Here is a 20206-nt window from a genome sequence, read left to right as displayed (position 1 = left end):
TTAAAACAAGAGTTAGATACGAGTTGAACAAACTAAACATTTTTCTTCCTTTTTGCTTAGATACTCCATAGTTTTATGTATTTATCATTTCACTCCAATCTACTAACGCTATCCATTTCTACTGTAAATACTTCTATTAAAGAAAACCAAAAACAAAAACACAAACACAAAAATGGGAATTGTGGGATGCACTTGAATAAAATGCCCTTTTAGCCTGAGGAATCAGTGTGAGATCCATGGATGGCGAAACCGTGTGGACCTTATTACCCAATATAACAGGGAAAGCCTACAAGTTTGGAGGCGGGTGAAGCCATCAGAATTTCAGGTTTTATTCACAGGGTACGAAACACTAAGCTGGTTAGACAAATCCATCATGAGTGCGAGGTTCGAAAAGCCAAATCCCATGGTCTTAGGATCCCAAGAAATATTGTGACGTCCTGTAAAGAAAAAGGTCATGTTAACTGCTGGCAGCTGTGGAAGCACATTGAGCAAGCGATAAAGTCATGAAAACTTGCTCATTTGCTAAAGGAAATGAAAACGGGCACTTTCCCCTAGTGACACAATAGGCCAGAAGAGAGTCAGATCCGTGGCAGATTTGCAAACCACTAGGACCAAGTCTGCAATATTTGCAAAACCACAGGGATCAACCAGGTATTTGACTCTAAATTATGTGTCAAACTCCTGAAATATTGATTCATCATGAGTGGAAGATTGATTTTACATACCAAACCAAATGCTATTAATATTGACACTCAACATTCCACAAGTAGTACAACCCACAACTTCTAAATTCTAATAGGTGGAAATAACTAAACAACTCCAAAAAAAGCATCTTGTTTTATTCTGAAGCAGTATCTGTTTCAATCTCAGGCATTGTTTCTAGATCATTCTGGCCCTCTGAATATGTTGGATCTTCTTTATTAGTCTCCAAATTATCACTTTCTGAATCATCGTCTTCACCATTCGGCTTCAACATCCCTGAGTTATTTGTCAAATTTGGTGTTGTATTAGTCACTGTTGCATTAGAATCAAACCGGTAATCACTAGAAACGGTTGTGGTATTTGGATTCTCAACTGATGAAGTGGCATTCATGGATTGAGAATTTTTTTCTTCAGCTACAGTTCCGTGATCAACTAAACCAACATTCTCACTTGAATTATCATCTAAAGTTCCATTCTGTATTTCGTTTTCGGGATCATGAGTAAGAACTGCACTAGAAGCATCATCCGCTTTGTAGTGTTCTTCACGTGCCTCGTGGGTGGATCCATCTTCAACCCTGCTTTCCGTTTCACTTTCAGCGTCTTTCTCTTCGTGTTCCTCACCCTCACTCTCTTCAATTTCTTTGTCTTCATCTATGATATCCACCTCATCACGGTCAATCTCCATGTTTGACTTTTCATCGATCTCATCATCCCCACCCCCTCCCCCATCCTCAATCTTATCTTCATCTTGCTCTTCTTCGTCGTGTTTGTTTTCTTCTTCGTCGTCTTCTTGTTCTTGAGTATCCTCAGGCATCTGGATCCCTGTGGTTGTTTCCACTAGTTTTGGTTGAAGGTCTTTTCTTCCAAATTTGACGGTTTCATCAGTAGCATGTGTGTTTAATGAGATGTTGGCATCAAACTCTTTCTTCTTGTCATGGGACCTTTTGACTTGGAAGAGTAGCCAAAAGCAAACAGCAGTTAATAAACAAAGTTGCACAACATGTTTGGTCTTGATTCCTTTGGACCTCTGGTTTCTTACAGGTGAATGTCTATACATGTTGATATATTAAGAATAACAAAGTGGCCTGTAAAGTACAGAAACAACATACTTCAGTTTAATATGCATAGACAACTATTGCAGAAGTAGGGATTGAATCCCGGCTTCTAAGTTTTGAGTTCTTTAAGGTAAATCATATTGCGTTTCAGAATATAGATGCATTTTGACTTGTAACCATACAAAAAATGTGTCTGATTTGAGGCATGTTTTTGAAGAATGAAAATACAATGAATGCCCAGACAGTTAAAGAAATTTTGTAACAGAAATCAAACATACGACCTAGGGTGGATGAGCAATTGGATCAAATTTCCCCCAAATCCAGCAGAATCAATAATAATAAGGTAAGGAAACCCTAGAAAGCAAGCAGAGAGTCATTACAAGCAAAATTAAAAGATAAATTAAGATGAATACCTGGATTTTGAAGGGAAAGTGAAAGTGAAAGTGAAAGGGGGTGGGGTTTTCTTCTACATTTGAGTGCGGTAGCTTAGACAGTAGGAGCTATGTATGTAGTTTCACTTCTAGACACACAATCTCTTTCTCTCTCATTAACCATAACCAAGCGTGTGTCAGTGTGTGCGTGTTGTAAAAAGGTGGATCTTACTGGAGTTGGGAGCGAACAAGAAGTTGGTTTTTGGATTTACCATAAATGGGGTGGGTGGCTGTTCCTCAATTCTTTCTTATACACAAAAATATAAATTCTTTATTTAACCACCATTTTCTTTTAAATTTTTTTATTTATTAAAATGTTCTTCAATTTAACAAATCAAATGAAGGTTATAATCAGGGACGACAAACAAACCTAAACTTCATAGGTAAACTTGAAACCTAACACATGTACTACGTGTATAGAGTTAGATAATCGGGTATGAGATCGGGTATGTAATTGTTTTTTTTTTCTTCTTTTTTTTGCGGGCCTTAGTGATATACTTGTTCACCTGACAATGTATACTTAAAATAATATCTTGGGGGCCTAGACGAAATAAAACCGGGGCCATTTTCAACATGTTATTATTATTTTTTAAAAAATAAAAAAGTTAGAATTTGTAATTCAATCTCCATTTTCATTCATAACAGAATTGACACTTTGATTTTCTTCAAATTGGTTAGGTATTAATGTTTTTCATAAATGTTAATAAGTTATTAATCCTTTTCATTTTTGTTGATGACCTCCCAAGTTGACAATATTTCTTCAAAATTAAATCATATTACAAAAGTGAGTGGGTTGGATGAGCGAATCTTCTATTTTTGCAAACAAAATCGAAATGCAGAGTTGTACAGAAAAACATTTGTTAGAATTAAGAGGTCCCAAGTCTTATAAGACCAACCCTGGTTGGGATTACCCGAACTCATCCCATTATCATCTCTTTTTTTTTTTTTTTTGAACGGCAAATTTAGATCACTGACGGACCACTGGAGTATCATCGGGCCACCAGCAGAACCACCCGATCATATCCATCTCCACTAGACAATAACGCCTATACACCAATTCAGGAGAAAACCCAATAAATCTGGGAAAAACCCCCTTTGTGGGAATCGAACCCATGACCTAATGGTCATAAGCCTTATCCCACCACCAAGATACCACTAGGCTATAATGCCATGGGTCCATTATCATCTCTAGTTATAATATTTTTCTTTACCTTGGTAATAAATAAATGTCCCATGTCAATAACTCTTAATGTGGTAAGTAAATTACAAATCATATGGAACTAAGTATTGGTTGGCCCAACCAATTGTTGTGATGATTTAATGGTTTGGTTCCAAACCTTAATTATTAATTATCATTATATATATATATATATATATATATAGGGTCGGGATTTAGAGAAAACGATGAAATGTGTGAGAACGGTGAGAACGCTTAATGATCGTCTGATCAAAACAATCTATGGACTAGATTGGTGATACGTGGTCGAAAACTGGTTATCGTTTGTACTTAAGTTAATGTTTTTTACATAGCTTTTAATCTTAAATAGCCTACTTTTAATGGGATTCGTGTTTTACAGGTCTAAAAAGTTTAAGGAGCTAATCGGGAGCTAAACGGAGCACCGGGACGTGAATCGGATCAACCGGGGATGTGAAATGAACAAAACCGGGTTAATCACGAAGATTGGATGTGTTTTGGGAATGTTAATGGATTTAAAATGGATATATCGGAAGATGACATGATAGAGGGCTGAATTACGAGTACGTGGGCAAAAATGGTGAATAAAACGGAGCTATAACGAAGAAGTTATGAAAAAAACAGTTTCGGACGAAACAGGAAAAACTAGAGGTCGTCGGGGACGGGCTCTAGGCCGTCGGGGACGGGCTCTAGGCCGTCCGGGACGGGCTCTAGAAAGTCCCGTCGTCACAAGGTGCCCGTAAAGAGCCAAACAACCTGTCGGATGGATTTCAGAGATCTGGATGCCGTCGCCGACGGGCCTTGGTTTACTGAAACGCGAATTTTGCTACTTGGGTTGTTGGGAACGAGTTTAAACGGAATTTTTAGCATTCAAACGGGGGTTACATGTCCTTGGAGTACAAATCTTCATCTTGGAGCCGGAGAATAGGATCATCTTGATTGGGAATCATCAAGAACATCATCACCATCATTCACAATCATCAATCCATACAAACCCTAATCATTCCACCATCAATTTTTCAACCATCATCGTTCACCAAAGCCCTAATCATCCACCATTCCTCCATCATTCAAGCTTCAAGATGGTCCAATTCATGTTTCAAGCATCCGGTGATCAAGTTTCTTCAACCATGAGCGGCTAATCACTTTGGTTTCATCCCGGTGTAGGTAGTTGTTTAATTTAGGGTTTTAAATTGTTCTTGATTCAACTTTGTGACAACTTGTATTGATTTTTGAAACCATTGACAATAGTTTACATTTGTTTCATATTCGTAAATTGTCGAACGATTATAAAGTTATGACTTTGCGAAATGGTTATGTGTAGTTATGCATTGTCTTGGTTAGGTTTTACTTGTGTTGATTACAAAGTGCATTCTTGTCCTTTTTTCGAAACGTTGATAGTTATTGGCACCTAAGTCACGGTACACTAAATCCGCTAATCGTATACAATTGAGTTGAATCTAAAACTTGTAGAAACCCTAGGTTAGCAATTACCGAAGCCGGGTGTGAACCCTTCTTCTAATTATTGTTTAGTAACCAATTTTTCTTGCAATCGTTAATTATGAGTTGTTAATCAATTAAACCAATTCCATTAGTTCAAATTCACATCTTTCAACAAAACAAAAATACAAAAATATCATAGCAAGCTTCATAATTGAAACACCTTTTTATAATTCAATCGAATCCACTCGCAAACCACATACTCTTCGTGGTTCGACCCCTTGCTACAACTAGCTATTTGTTAAGGGTAAATAGGGCTTATAAATTTTATCTTTGACCGGAGCGCGACACTCCGATCAAATTTTGGCGCCATTGCCGGGGAGTGCGTGCGCTTTGTGTTTGGATATTGTTTGAATTACGTGATTAACTGTTTAAGTTGCATAATTTCTTTTCTTGTACTTTGTCTTTTTCTTTGTTACGCGGGGTGTGTTACTTGTGCAGGTTGCAGGTAGTGCATGCATACGTGGAACTCCGGGAGGACTTCACCGTTAGTCTACGAACCGGAAATAGAAAGTGTTACAAGAAGGAATTTAGCAAGCCGGTTGGAGGCAACACTTGCTTCTAACCACGTGACCCAAACACCACAACTCACACCCTCCATTGAAACCGATTCAATGGCAAATCAAAACTCAAACCAAAACCTTAACCAAAATCAAAACCCGAACCAATTCCAATACCGAAGCAATTTTAATCCCACCCAAAATGTTGAACCTATACCTCAAGAACAACCGGGTGGTAATAACAACTCTCGACCACCTACACCACCTTTCCGAAACCAAAATTCCAACAACACCCAAAGAACACCCCAACAACAAAACCTTTACCGACAAAACTCCTTACCCATTCACCTTGATGATCTGAATGTTAATTCCGACCGTAGAGGCAATCGAGATCGTGGCAATCCCTCGAATGAAGACCCGTTCTTTAACATAGACGATTTGAGAAACGCTATCCCCGATGACGAACCATATAGTGTTCCCGGTTATCAATCGCCGGAACATGTGAGTGTTCATACGGAATATTCGGATGATGGGGGATACTACGATGATCGGGCCAATGATGATGAAGATTGGGGGTATTTGAATAGGGGTAACATCTACAATGCTAGAGGTTTTGAAGATGATGAGCTTGGCTATTAAAACACCAACTTTTTGGGGAACGATGACTATGGGTATGGGAATGTGAGAAATGACGGTTACGAGAACAACCGTCAACCACGAAACAACAACCAAAGGAAACAGAATGAAGGGTTTTACAACAACAATAACAACAATGCTAACCCTAACCGGATTCCTCGTTTCGTGGGAGGAGGAAATCAAAGGGGTAACCAAGGTGGAAATCGAAGAGGTGATAGAAGGGATAATCGAAGACCGGTCGATCAAGAAGTTAACGGTCCGCATCGTCGTCAACAACCTCCAAGGGGAGTGAATGACCGTTTTCGACCGGTGGTTACCGATAATGACTCTCCAATAGTGTGTGAAAGGAGAATGTTCGACTGTAAGGCTCATTCAATCAATATACTTCCCCACTTCAATGGGAGGTCTAATGATGAACCGTACACGCATTTGGCAGAGTTTTCCTCCATTTGTAACATTATTGGGGGGCACAACTTTGCATTGGAGGAGGTCAAGCTTTGATTATTCCAGTTTTCGCTAAAGGATAAAGCAAAGCAATGGTTTCTTACACTTCCGGCGAATAGCATTTGGACATGGGGCGAAATGCAACAAGTTTTTCTCGACGAGTATTACTCAATGGCGAAGACCGATGATGCACGGGATGAAATAAGGTCGTTTCGGCAACTATCGAGTGAACCGTTGCATGAAGCGTTCACTCGATGCAAATAATTGATTCGGAAATGCCCACATCACCAAATAGAAAAGTGGGAATTGGTGAAGTGTTTTGTACGTGGTTTGGATGATGCGACGTGGAATCGCCTCGAGTCAACAAGCAACGGAACTCTATTAAGCAATCATGAAGATGATGATTGGGAATTCCTTGAGCGGATGAGCAAGCGGTCGAAGGAGAAGGAATCGGCCGATAGAGCTAAGAAACATCCCGTCTCCCGATCACTTCCCGATCTTGATACTAAGGATCGAATTTCTACTTTAGAACGGGAAATGGCTCGAATGAAAAGGAAGGAGGTGAATGTGGTGCAATTCGCGGTGTGTGAAGATTGTGGGGATATCGGCCATAGGACCGATCAATGTCCAATGGGGCCGAGTGATTACACCGAGGAGGTAAATCAAGTGTTCGGGGATAGAAAGAACAATGATATGAACTCGAACACTTATCATCCAAGATTGAGAAATCATCCCAACTTCGGATATGGGAATGCCGCAAATCAAATGAACCTGAACTTTCAACCGGGTAACCAAAGCGGGTCATCATATCAAAATCGCCAAGGTGGTAACCAAGGGGGTTACCAACGTAATTACAATCAAGGGTACCAAGGTTGGGACAACAATTACCAAGGTGGGTACCAAAGGAATTACAATAATCAAGGCGGTATTGGAAGCGGGTCGAATAATCAAACCGGTGGTGATGATTTGAGTGCCAAAATGGACGCCTTATTCAATGTGGTTAAGGAATCTAACAGTGATATTAAGGAGATGAAGAAGACAAATGAGATGCGAGACAAATCACATGAGGTATTGGCGAGGCAAGTGGGTCAACTTGCGGAAGAGATGGCACAAATAAGGGGAAGCATGGGAAAGCTTCCAAGTGACACGACGACGAACCCGAAGCATCAAAGTTCAAGCACGGGCAATGTGAGGAATGTGCATATTAGCGCAGTAAGTCTTCTTTCAAATGATGAGGTTTGTAGTAGTGTTGAAAGCATTCCATCACCACAATGCTTTGATGGTGTAATGGGAAATACAAGAGATGAGTTGGAAAGTAAAAATGAATAAGAAACGATTTCACAAATTAAAATTGAAAAAATGAATAAAAATTCTTTTTGTGAAAATTGTTTAAATCAAACTAAACCGATTAATGCATCAAAAGTTGAGGAACGGTACCCACCGAAGGATGAGAGGTGGGAAAATTTTAAACAAGCAAAAATTAATTTACCGTTATTCGATGACATTAAAAAGGTTCCTGCTCATGGGGAATGCTTAAAGGAGTTAAGCATCGAAAAAGGCCACAACAAATTACTCGAACCGGTTGATTTGATATCTCATGTTAGTGCCGTCTATCGAGTGCCCTTCCTCAAAAAGCTCAAGATCCGGGAGATCCTCTTATTCCAATTCAAATTGGAACCTTCAAAATTGAGAGGGCTCTCCTCGATCTTGGAGCTTGTGTGAGCATTTTACCTGGGATTTTGTATGACCAATACGATTTTGGTCCATTAAAAAATTGATACTCCCTTGGTATTGGCCGATCAGACTCCCACGCATCCAAGGGGGATGGTGGAGAATGTGATTGTTAAGGTGGATGATTGCTACTACCCAGTTGACTTTTTGGTAGTAGACTATGTTGGGTGTGTTGAGGACACCCAACCGGTAGTTATCTTGGGTAGACCGTTCTTGGCAACTACTAATGCCATAATAAATTATGCAATGGGAACGGTAAGCATGAAGTTTGGGGACCGGGAATTAAATTTAAATGTTTTTCCAAATTTCACTAACCCGCTCGGTGAGGATAAGTGTCCTAAAAAGGACATGAATCCAAACAAAAAGGTGTGTGCCATGGTTGGTAGGTTTGGAGAAACAAGGAAGAAAACAGTCAAGAAAAAGAAGGCGAAAAAGTCACCTCTAGAAAAGAAGAAGGAAGAGGAGGTGAGGAAGTTTGGACCGTTTGGCAACAAATGGTATGAATCACCGGTGGGTGATTTCGAGGAGTTTGTAGGCGGCAAGCATGCCATTCGACCACCATGAGGTGATAAGTCAATTGTTGTTGTATATTTTATTTCACATTTCGTTTTAGTTTTCTCTGTAGTCTAGTTAGTATTGTTGTTGTTGTATAATTTTGTTATTTTATTTTTGTAGTTAAATGTGTGACAACCCGAATTCCCGAGGTTAGTATTATCCTATTCCCCGACTCCTTTGTCGTATTTTCTTATCCTTGGAATCTTGTAAAATCATTGTGCTAGTAGAAATATGTTGCAACTTGTTAATGATCCTCCGACCAAGACATCTTTCAACCGAAGATCCTTCGACCGAAGGATCCAACCTTCGAAGGATCACGAAACATAAGACCTAACTTTCGACCCAAGACTCTATCCTTCGACCAAATATAGGATCCTTCGACTGTGACAACTCGAAATTTAGAACCTTTCGTTGTAACTTGCTTGTACGTTATGTGACTAGTTTAAATGATAACGTGAACCTTTTTATGTGATAAGTGCTTTGTTACGTGTGTATTGTATTTATATGTGTACGTGTTATATGTGAACCGAGAACCCGACACGAAACAACAAGGAACCCGACTCGAGACCATGAGGTCTCGAGTGACTAGTAATCGGTTTTGGGCCTTGGGCCGAGAACCTTTGGCCGGTTGGGCCTTTGGGCCGTAAACCCCACTCGAAACCCACTAAGGGTGCACACTTGGAACTAGCCTATATATAAACTACCCTTAGTTAGTTCTTGCCATTTGTTGAACAATACAACACACACACTCTCCTACTTCTCTCTCTAAGCCTTAAGAACACAAACACACCTCCAAGACTCTCGGATTTAATCGGTTAGCACAAGGACTCTCGGGTTTGGAACTTTGGATCGGCACACACACACCTCACCAACCGGTTAGTATTTCTTGTTGGATATTGTTGAATGCATAAGTGTCAAATATGTTCATGATGTGTTTGTGCTTGAATAAATGTATGATGAGATTATGTGACAATATGTTAAGTTGTTAAGTTTTACATAATGTTTTGAAAAAGAAATCGGTTCATGGTATGACAAAAAGGTGAATGATGATATTGGTTGCATTTGGGTTTGATCCGAAAAGTTTGGGTGTTTATACTAAGAAAAATCGGCTAATAAATATGGTTGTCAAGTAGGATGCATGCTAGAAAATTGTATCTTGATGGTTGTTCATGATTTTGGGTGAATAAGTGTTGTTTATGTTATGAAGAACTTGAATATATGCTTTGAATATGTGAAGAACACTTTGAATGATAGTTAAGAATGTGAAAACCCTTGTGATTTTGATCCATCTTTGACTAGTAACCTGATTAGGAAAACTGTTAGTGGAATGCTATTGGTAGTTTCCGGATTTGGGCCTGATTATACTGTACCATTAATCTGACCATCTGCATCAACACGTGAACTTGAAAACGACTGCTACCGACTCGCAATCACGCAGTTGCGACTCGCAACCACAGCGTGATGACTCGAGACCACGCGGTTGCGACTCGCAACCATAGCAGGACAAGCCGAAACCACAGGTTACGAGTCCCGTTGCGACTCGAGACCTCAGCATGATGAACCGAGACTACGGTTGCGACACCGGTTGCGACTCGCAACCATCCATAATCAACACACAGCATGACTCGAGACCATGCTTGCGAGTCCGGTTGCGACTCGAGACCACACTTTTTGGGCCTTAGTTAATGGGCCAGACTGATGGGCTTCTGTGTTAACTGCTTTTACGTGTTTGGGCCTAAGTAGTTGGGCTGAACTTGTGAACCGTATGTGCTACTGTTGACTGTTAACTGTTACTGCTAAACGTGCTTGCCAAACATGTTGAACATTTGTGCACTACTTGGTTCGAATCTGATTATACGTGATATCCGTGTTAGGACGTTATTGACTACTTGCGACTTGATTGACTTTCTGTGTTTGACTGCCGAGCAAACCAAGGTGAGTTCACACCCTTTACAAAGCATGGGATTCCCTGGGTTGGGAACGGGGTTAAGGAACGTGGTTCCTCGTCTACCTTGGGTAGGACGTCAGTGGTTCAGGAATGTGATTCCTCGTCCGGATGGACGGATAAACGTACTAGACTAAAACTCTATCACGAAGTCCCTCCTTTTTGTATCGACTAATCGCCGGGCCAATGGCGAGCGGGTCATTAGTTAGATAGCGCTATTTAGGTCTGACAAGCCTCACACCGTGCCGCAGAGGACGGGCGTGAACTAATGGATCTGGGGCACGTCAATGATGATAGACATTGATGTTTTCAGGGCACATAAACATGACTACAGTCAGCAATCGATACGGTAACGAGTCTAGTATACACATGGGGTAGCCCCCACGGCTGGAGAGCCAGATGATGTACATGGGGTAGCCCCCACGGCCGAAATGCCTGATAACTACATGGGGTAGCCCCCACGGCTGGAGTGCCGGAGTAACTGGGAACGAACTGGTCACGTTTTTAAACTATGGGGTAACCCCCACGGCAGGATGCCAGATAAAGTAAACTGTTTTCGAAACAACTAAAACGAACGCCCACCCGTGAACTCACTCAACTAGTTGTTGACTCGTTACTACATGCTTTGCAGGACCATAGGTACTCAGTGGGAGCTTGCATGGAGGAGGATCGTTGTGGGACAGGGATTGCTACAAGACTATGTTAAACTTGAAACTTTTGGAACTTATGTTATAACTTTAAACTTATGCTTCCGCTTGCAACTTAACTTGTTTGTTTTGAAACACCAATTGTGATGGTTAAACTTTTATAACTACTTATATGCTTGTTCAGTATGATTGGTGGCTGGATCCTGGTCAGTCACGCCCTCGGAGCGGGCGTTATCCGCAGGTGGATTTTGGGGGTGTGACAGATTGGTATCAGAGCCATTGGTTATAGTGAACTTGGTTTTAATAAAGGAGAAACGTTTTTGTTAAAACCAGACTATAACCGGTTTAGTGCTCAACGGTCCACAACGACACTTCGCTCCTCATGCAAGGCTCGACGTTCTAGGTAATATGATGTATGTATATTGCCTACTTGTTAGTTACGTAGTACATTGCTCATGGCATGCTTGATTAGTATAGCTACTGTTGTTTGAACGCGTGTGTACTTACTCTGTCCTACTATCGTGCTTTCGCGAACCTCTCTCACACGTATTGCTTTTATTATGAAGAACCATGTCTGGACGCGTTAACATGACACAAGCCCAGTTGACGGCTTTGATCAACGAGCGAGTTGCCGCAGCGCTCGCAGCTGCACACGCAGGAGGTATATCCTGCAGTCCGAAATTGTCCTAGGATCATTTGGATCCTACTCTCGTGAACCAACCTTTGTGTTAAACTCTGTCTTTTCTTTCACCTACCTTAGGTCAGGCACCGGTGTGCACTTTTAAGACTTTTATGGACTGTCGACCCACGACTTTTAGCGGCACTGAAGGAGCAGTAGGTCTCCTACACTGGTTTGAGAAACTGGAGTCTGTGTTCGAAATGTGCGAATGCCCTGAAGCGCGCAGGGTGAAGTATGCTACTGGTACTCTCGAGGGTTTGGCCCTCACGTGGTGGAATGCGCAAGTGCAGATGTTAGGGTTGGTTGCTGCCAACGCCACCCCATGGGAAACTTTCAAGGAAATGATCAGGGAGGAATACTGCAGTCGTGACGACATTCACAAACTGGAAGATGAGTTCTACAATCTTAAGATGTCGGGGTCAGAAATTGAGGCATACACTAAGAGATCGCATGAGCTTGCTTTGTTGTGTCCTACTATGGTGGATCCTCCCTACAAGCGAATTGAACTCTATCTCAAGGGCTTGGTGCCAGAGATCCAAAGTCATGTGACTTCAGCAAGGTTGACTACTATCCAGCAGGTTGTACAGTTGGCTCACCGTCTTACTGACCAAGCGGTGGAGCAGAACAAGTTACCGAAGCGTATAGGTGCTGCAACTACTTCTGGTGCTTCTAGTGGGGATAAACGGAAATGGGATGGAACTTCAAGCAGGGGTTCAACTTCAGTGCAAACTCAGTCTCAGCAGAGAAAGACGGACGATCACAAGAGCCCCAGTCAGCAGTCGTCTGGTGGTCAAAGTCATGGTGGATACAAGGGGAATCACCCCAAGTGCAATCGCTGCAGCCTACACCACAGTGGGCCATGCACCAGGGGCAACTGTCATCGATGCAACAAGCCTGGTCATGTTGCAAAGGATTGCAGAAGCGCATACCCCGTCAACCAGAATCGTCAGCAACCTCAGCAGAATCAGCGACAGCAGCAGGGTAACAACAAAGGGTGCTTTCAGTGTGGAGCTGAAGGTCATTTCAAGAAAGATTGTCCCCAACTGAACCAGAACAACAACAACAACCAGGGGAATGGTAACAATGGAAACAACAACAATGGTGCTAGGGGACGAGTGTTCGTGATTGGTCAAGGTGAAGCAAGGAATGATCCCAACGTGGTGACGGGTAAGTTCCTTCTCGACGACTTTTATGTTACAGTCTTATTTGATTCGGGTGCCGATACTAGCTATGTGTCACTAGAAGTTAGTAAGATGCTTAAGCGTATTCCTACACCCCTGAGCGACAAGCACACCGTAGAGCTAGCTAATGGTAAGAGTTTGGAAGCCTCACACGTAGTCAAGGGTTGCCAGCTTATTCTCGCTAACCAGACCTTCTCTATCGATCTTATTCCTATTGTCTTGGGTAGTTTCGACGTTGTCATTGAGATGGATTGGTTATCCCAACACCGAGCAGAGATTCTTTGCAACGAGAAGATCGTTCGTATTCCTGGTCTAGGTAGTGAACCTCTCATGATTCGTGGCGACAAGAGAAGTGCTGTTGAGAACATTATCTCTCTTCTTAAGGCTCAGAAGTGCTTACGAAAGGGCCACACTGCGATTTTGGCTCTAGTTACTGATACCACAGAGAAGGAGAAGAAGTTAGAAGATTTTCCCGTTGTACGCGACTATCCTGAGGTATTCCCTGAGGAATTACCTGGTCTTCCGCCCCATCGCCAAGTCGAGTTTCAGATTGATCTAGCTCCTGGAGCCGCGCCTGTAGCCCGTGCACCTTATCGTTTAGCGCCATCAGAGTTGGAAGAACTCTCCACGCAACTACAAGAACTCTTGGATAAGGGTTTTATTCGTCCTAGCTCATCGCCTTGGGGAGCTCCAGTGTTATTTGTGAAGAAGAAGGACGGTACCTTCAGAATGTGTATCGACTATCGCGAACTCAACAAGGTGACTGTGAAGAATCGTTATCCTCTACCGCGTATTGACGACTTGTTCGACCAGTTGCAGGGGTCGAGCTACTATTCAAAGATCGATCTGAGATCGGGATATCATCAGCTGAGAGTTCGGGAAGAGGATGTCTCTAAGACGGCCTTTAGAACTCGTTATGGGCACTATGAGTTTCTGGTCATGCCGTTTGGGCTGACGAACGCACCGGCAGTTTTTATGGATTTGATGAATCGAGTGTGCAAGCCGTACCTGGATAAGTTTGTTATAGTCTTTATCGACGACATCCTGATCTATTCTAAGAGCAAGGAAGAGCACGAACAACATCTACGACTTATTTTGGAACTCCTTCGGAAGGAACAGCTTTACGCGAAATTCTCGAAATGCGACTTCTGGCTTCGAGAGGTCCATTTCCTAGGGCATGTGGTGAACAAGGATGGGATTCACGTTGATCCATCCAAAGTGGAATCTATTAAGGACTGGCCTGCGCCTCGCACACCAAAGGAAATTCGCCAATTTTTGGGATTGGCAGGTTACTACAGGAGATTCATTAAGGATTTTTCTAAGATCGCGCAGCCTCTCACGTTGTTAACACAGAAAGGCGTTGTTTATCATTGGGGAAACGCACAAGAGTTAGCTTTTCAGCATCTAAAGGATAGACTTTGTAGTGCACCTATCCTTTCATTGCCAGAGGGCACAGAAGATTTTGTGGTTTACTGTGATGCATCAATTCAAGGTCTTGGTTGTGTATTGATGCAACGAGATAAAGTCATAGCCTACGCCTCACGACAACTCAAAGTTCACGAGAAGAACTACACGACACATGATTTGGAACTGGGAGCTGTTGTTTTCGCACTTAAACTATGGCGGCATTACCTGTACGGAACCAAGTGCGCCATCTACACCGACCACAGAAGTTTAGAACACATATTCAAGCAGAAGGAACTGAATATGCGGCAACGACGATGGGTCGAACTGCTGAATGATTACGAGTGCTCTATCAGGTATCACCCGGGCAAGGCCAATGTTGTGGCAGACGCCCTCAGTCGAAAGGACACTACGCCTAAGCGTGTAAGAGCTTTACAACTCACGATCCATTCTAGTCTACCTTCGCAAATACGAGCTGCTCAGATAGAAGCACTGAAGCCAGAAAACGTTAGAGCTGAAGCTCTACGCGGGTCAAGGCAACGCTTAGAACAGAAGGAAGACGGTGCTTATTATGTAACAGGACGCATTTGGGTCCCACTCTATGGCGATTTACGAGAACTTGTGATGGATGAAGCGCACAAATCTCGCTACTCGGTACACCCTGGTTCGGACAAGATGTACCACGATATTAAAACTACGTATTGGTGGCCTAGCATGAAGGCCCACATAGCAACTTATGTCAGCAAGTGTTTGACTTGTGCGAGAGTTAAGACGGAATATCAGAAACCTTCAGGCCTACTTCAGCAACCAGAGATACCACAATGGAAATGGGAGCAAATTTCCATGGATTTCGTTACTGGCCTACCTAGATCACAGCGCGGAAACGATACTATCTGGGTGATCGTGGATCGACTCACGAAATCCGCACACTTTTTGGCAATCAAGGAAACGGATAAGTTCTCCACTCTAGCGGAGATATACCTCAAGGAAGTTGTTTCGAGGCACGGGGTGCCCACTTCTATCATCTCTGATCGAGATGCACGTTTTACTTCGGAACTGTGGCAGGCAATGCACAAGTCTTTTGGCTCACGTTTAGATATGAGCACAGCGTATCACCCACAGACGGACGGGCAGTCCGAGCGAACTATTCAGACCTTAGAAGACATGCTTCGCGCTTGTGTAATCGACTTTGGCAACAGCTGGGAAAGACATCTGCCACTTGTAGAATTTTCGTATAATAACAGCTACCACACCAGCATTAAAGCTGCTCCGTTTGAGGCATTGTACGGACGTAAATGCCGGTCACCCCTCTGTTGGGCAGAGGTGGGGGATAGTCAAATCACTGGTCCAGAACATGTGGTAGACACTACTGAGCGGATTGCTCAAATACGACAACGCATGGCGGCCGCTCGTGACCGTCAGAAGGCCTACGCCGATAAGGGCAGGAAACCACTTGAGCTCCAGGTTGGGGAGCGGGTATTACTCAAAGTTTCACCCTGGAAGGGTGTGGTTCGTTTTGGTAAACGCGGCAAACTCAACCCACGATACGTTGGACCTTTCGAAATCCTTGAGAAAATAGGCAAGGTGGCTTACAGACTGAAATTACCAGCAGAACTCGGTGCAGTTCACAACGTTTTCCATGTGTCGAATCTGAAGAAGTGTCTGTCAGATGAGACGCACGTAGTTCCTCTGAAGGAACTCACGATCGACGAACAGTTGAAATTCGTCGAAGAACCTGTCGAGATCACGGACCGGGATGTTAAGGTCCTCAAGAGCACTAGAATACCTCTTGTTCGAGTTCGTTGGAACTCACGTCGCGGCCCAGAGTTTACCTGGGAGCGCGAAGATCGGATGAAACAAAAGTATCCCCAACTGTTTGAGAACAGTACAAACGCTACTGAGGCTGAAGCTACGGAATTTCGGGACGAAATTCCAGATCAACGGGGGGTGGATGTGACACCCCAGGAAAACCGGGAAAACCATGCAACTTAACTAGCTTCCTCAGTGAGTGCCATCAAATTTCGGGACGAAATTTCTTTCAACTTGGGGATGATGTGACAACTCGAAATTTAGAACCTTTCGTTGTAACTTGCTTGTACGTTATGTGACTAGTTTAAATGATAACGTGAACCTTTTTATGTGATAAGTGCTTTGTTACGTGTGTATTGTATTTATATGTGTACGTGTTATATGTGAACCGAGAACCCGACACGAAACAACAAGGAACCCGACTCGAGACCATGAGGTCTCGAGTGACTAGTAATCGGTTTTGGGCCTTGGGCCGAGAACCTTTGGCCGGTTGGGCCTTTGGGCCGTAAACCCCACTCGAAACCCACTAAGGGTGCACACTTGGAACTAGCCTATATATAAACTACCCTTAGTTAGTTCTTGCCATTTGTTGAACAATACAACACACACACTCTCCTACTTCTCTCTCTAAGCCTTAAGAACACAAACACACCTCCAAGACTCTCGGATTTAATCGGTTAGCACAAGGACTCTCGGGTTTGGAACTTTGGATCGGCACACACACACCTCACCAACCGGTTAGTATTTCTTGTTGGATATTGTTGAATGCATAAGTGTCAAATATGTTCATGATGTGTTTGTGCTTGAATAAATGTATGATGAGATTATGTGACAATATGTTAAGTTGTTAAGTTTTACATAATGTTTTGAAAAAGAAATCGGTTCATGGTATGACAAAAAGGTGAATGATGATATTGGTTGCATTTGGGTTTGATCCGAAAAGTTTGGGTGTTTATACTAAGAAAAATCGGCTAATAAATATGGTTGTCAAGTAGGATGCATGCTAGAAAATTGTATCTTGATGGTTGTTCATGATTTTGGGTGAATAAGTGTTGTTTATGTTATGAAGAACTTGAATATATGCTTTGAATATGTGAAGAACACTTTGAATGATAGTTAAGAATGTGAAAACCCTTGTGATTTTGATCCATCTTTGACTAGTAACCTGATTAGGAAAACTGTTAGTGGAATGCTATTGGTAGTTTCCGGATTTGGGCCTGATTATACTGTACCATTAATCTGACCATCTGCATCAACACGTGAACTTGAAAACGACTGCTACCGACTCGCAATCACGCAGTTGCGACTCGCAACCACAGCGTGATGACTCGAGACCACGCGGTTGCGACTCGCAACCATAGCAGGACAAGCCGAAACCACAGGTTACGAGTCCCGTTGCGACTCGAGACCTCAGCATGATGAACCGAGACTACGGTTGCGACACCGGTTGCGACTCGCAACCATCCATAATCAACACACAGCATGACTCGAGACCATGCTTGCGAGTCCGGTTGCGACTCGAGACCACACTTTTTGGGCCTTAGTTAATGGGCCAGACTGATGGGCTTCTGTGTTAACTGCTTTTACGTGTTTGGGCCTAAGTAGTTGGGCTGAACTTGTGAACCGTATGTGCTACTGTTGACTGTTAACTGTTACTGCTAAACGTGCTTGCCAAACATGTTGAACATTTGTGCACTACTTGGTTCGAATCTGATTATACGTGATATCCGTGTTAGGACGTTATTGACTACTTGCGACTTGATTGACTTTCTGTGTTTGACTGCCGAGCAAACCAAGGTGAGTTCACACCCTTTACAAAGCATGGGATTCCCTGGGTTGGGAACGGGGTTAAGGAACGTGGTTCCTCGTCTACCTTGGGTAGGACGTCAGTGGTTCAGGAATGTGATTCCTCGTCCGGATGGACGGATAAACGTACTAGACTAAAACTCTATCACGAAGTCCCTCCTTTTTGTATCGACTAATCGCCGGGCCAATGGCGAGCGGGTCATTAGTTAGATAGCGCTATTTAGGTCTGACAAGCCTCACACCGTGCCGCAGAGGACGGGCGTGAACTAATGGATCTGGGGCACGTCAATGATGATAGACATTGATGTTTTCAGGGCACATAAACATGACTACAGTCAGCAATCGATACGGTAACGAGTCTAGTATACACATGGGGTAGCCCCCACGGCTGGAGAGCCAGATGATGTACATGGGGTAGCCCCCACGGCCGAAATGCCTGATAACTACATGGGGTAGCCCCCACGGCTGGAGTGCCGGAGTAACTGGGAACGAACTGGTCACGTTTTTAAACTATGGGGTAACCCCCACGGCAGGATGCCAGATAAAGTAAACTGTTTTCGAAACAACTAAAACGAACGCCCACCCGTGAACTCACTCAACTAGTTGTTGACTCGTTACTACATGCTTTGCAGGACCATAGGTACTCAGTGGGAGCTTGCATGGAGGAGGATCGTTGTGGGACAGGGATTGCTACAAGACTATGTTAAACTTGAAACTTTTGGAACTTATGTTATAACTTTAAACTTATGCTTCCGCTTGCAACTTAACTTGTTTGTTTTGAAACACCAATTGTGATGGTTAAACTTTTATAACTACTTATATGCTTGTTCAGTATGATTGGTGGCTGGATCCTGGTCAGTCACGCCCTCGGAGCGGGCGTTATCCGCAGGTGGATTTTGGGGGTGTGACATCGACAGTCTTTCCAATGGGCTTGGCCCATTCCTGTGATACGTTATATATATGTGAATGCATGTAGGTCGATAGTTAACTTCTAAAAACCCTAGTTCCATTGTGTGTGTGTGACGGCATAGCAGCCCCCTGCTCGAAGATCTCATTCTGTAATCAAGATTCCGGTTAGTGTGATTCTTGTTTGTCTAGAGGATCAAAAACACTTGTGATTATTGGTTTAATTTATGTGGTAACAGCCTTGTTCATGGATTGAATATATATATGCGATTAGGTCGTTACTGATTTTGCAAATGATTGTATTTGGCTTTCAATGTTGATCTTGTTTATAATGATGATGATGAACCGACATGTCCTGTGCTAATGACGTTAGTGAATAATTCTGATATGATAAATGTATATGTGGATTAGATCGTTAGACATTATGCGTTAAACCTTGGTGACTAGTTAGCATGGATATTGGTTTTGATAAAAGTTGTTGTTAGACGGCACAACCTAAACCGTTGGGTCAAACTGATTAGACCTTGATACATGTTTACTGTACTGCTTGATGACCATTAGGGTTCCGTTTCGTAACTGATTGGCCGAATGATAATTGCTGAATCATTAACCAGATGATAACAGTTAGATCGCATGATTAGGGTTACTGTAACTGATATATCGAAAGATAACTGTGTGTCGAAACATAACTGTGAACTGAAAGATAACTGTTGTAGTCGAAGGATAGCTAGCATAGTCGAAAGGTGACATATGGTTCGGAACATAACATTTGATTCGAAAGATAACTGTGATAACTGTTAGATCGAAGGATAACTGTGAACCGAAAGATATTAGGGATTATGAACATACTTTGAATGATGGAATGTGTGCTTGACTAAATGAGTATGCCATGCCTAGTGATGAATGTTGACACTTGTATTCGTGTTCACTAGCTGATGATTAAATGTGAAATGATACGTGTTGGGCTCGTATGCAAACTGATTGTTATGTGTAACTATCATAGGGTTTGGTAAATCACCGTTGTGAAACGAGTAATTAATCCTACCGAGCAAACCAAGGTGAGTTCACTACATTCGAGCA

The 20206-nt window shown here is 42.7% G+C and overlaps 2 protein-coding genes across 3 annotated transcripts; one reads left to right on the top strand and one right to left on the bottom strand.

Moving 5' to 3' along the window:
• Positions 1–669: 669 nt before the first annotated feature.
• On the bottom strand, positions 670–2405 carry LOC110865727 (myelin transcription factor 1-like protein). Of its 2 annotated transcripts, none has more exons than XM_022115054.2 (2): positions 2039–2405; positions 670–1787 (listed from the first exon to the last, which is right to left on the bottom strand). In XM_022115054.2, the coding sequence occupies exon 2, from the start codon at positions 1757–1759 to the stop codon at positions 839–841; it is 921 nt and encodes a 306-aa protein (XP_021970746.1). In that variant the 5' UTR covers positions 1760–1787; positions 2039–2405; the 3' UTR covers positions 670–838. The 2 variants fall into 2 exon arrangements, with proteins under 2 accessions (XP_021970746.1, XP_021970745.1); XM_022115053.2 differs by having other exon boundaries at positions 2171–2404.
• A 3092-nt stretch (positions 2406–5497) lies between these two features.
• Positions 5498–6022, top strand: LOC110944917 (circumsporozoite protein-like). The gene has a single exon (XM_022186559.1). It carries the CDS (start codon positions 5498–5500, stop codon positions 6020–6022), a length of 525 nt encoding a protein of 174 aa, XP_022042251.1.
• Positions 6023–20206: the final 14184 nt, after the last annotated feature.

This window comes from Helianthus annuus, chromosome 16 (assembly GCF_002127325.2).
Source record: "Helianthus annuus cultivar XRQ/B chromosome 16, HanXRQr2.0-SUNRISE, whole genome shotgun sequence".
Classification (NCBI taxonomy): Eukaryota; Viridiplantae; Streptophyta; class Magnoliopsida; order Asterales; family Asteraceae; genus Helianthus; species Helianthus annuus.
This window is presented reverse-complemented; position numbering and strand designations above follow the sequence as displayed.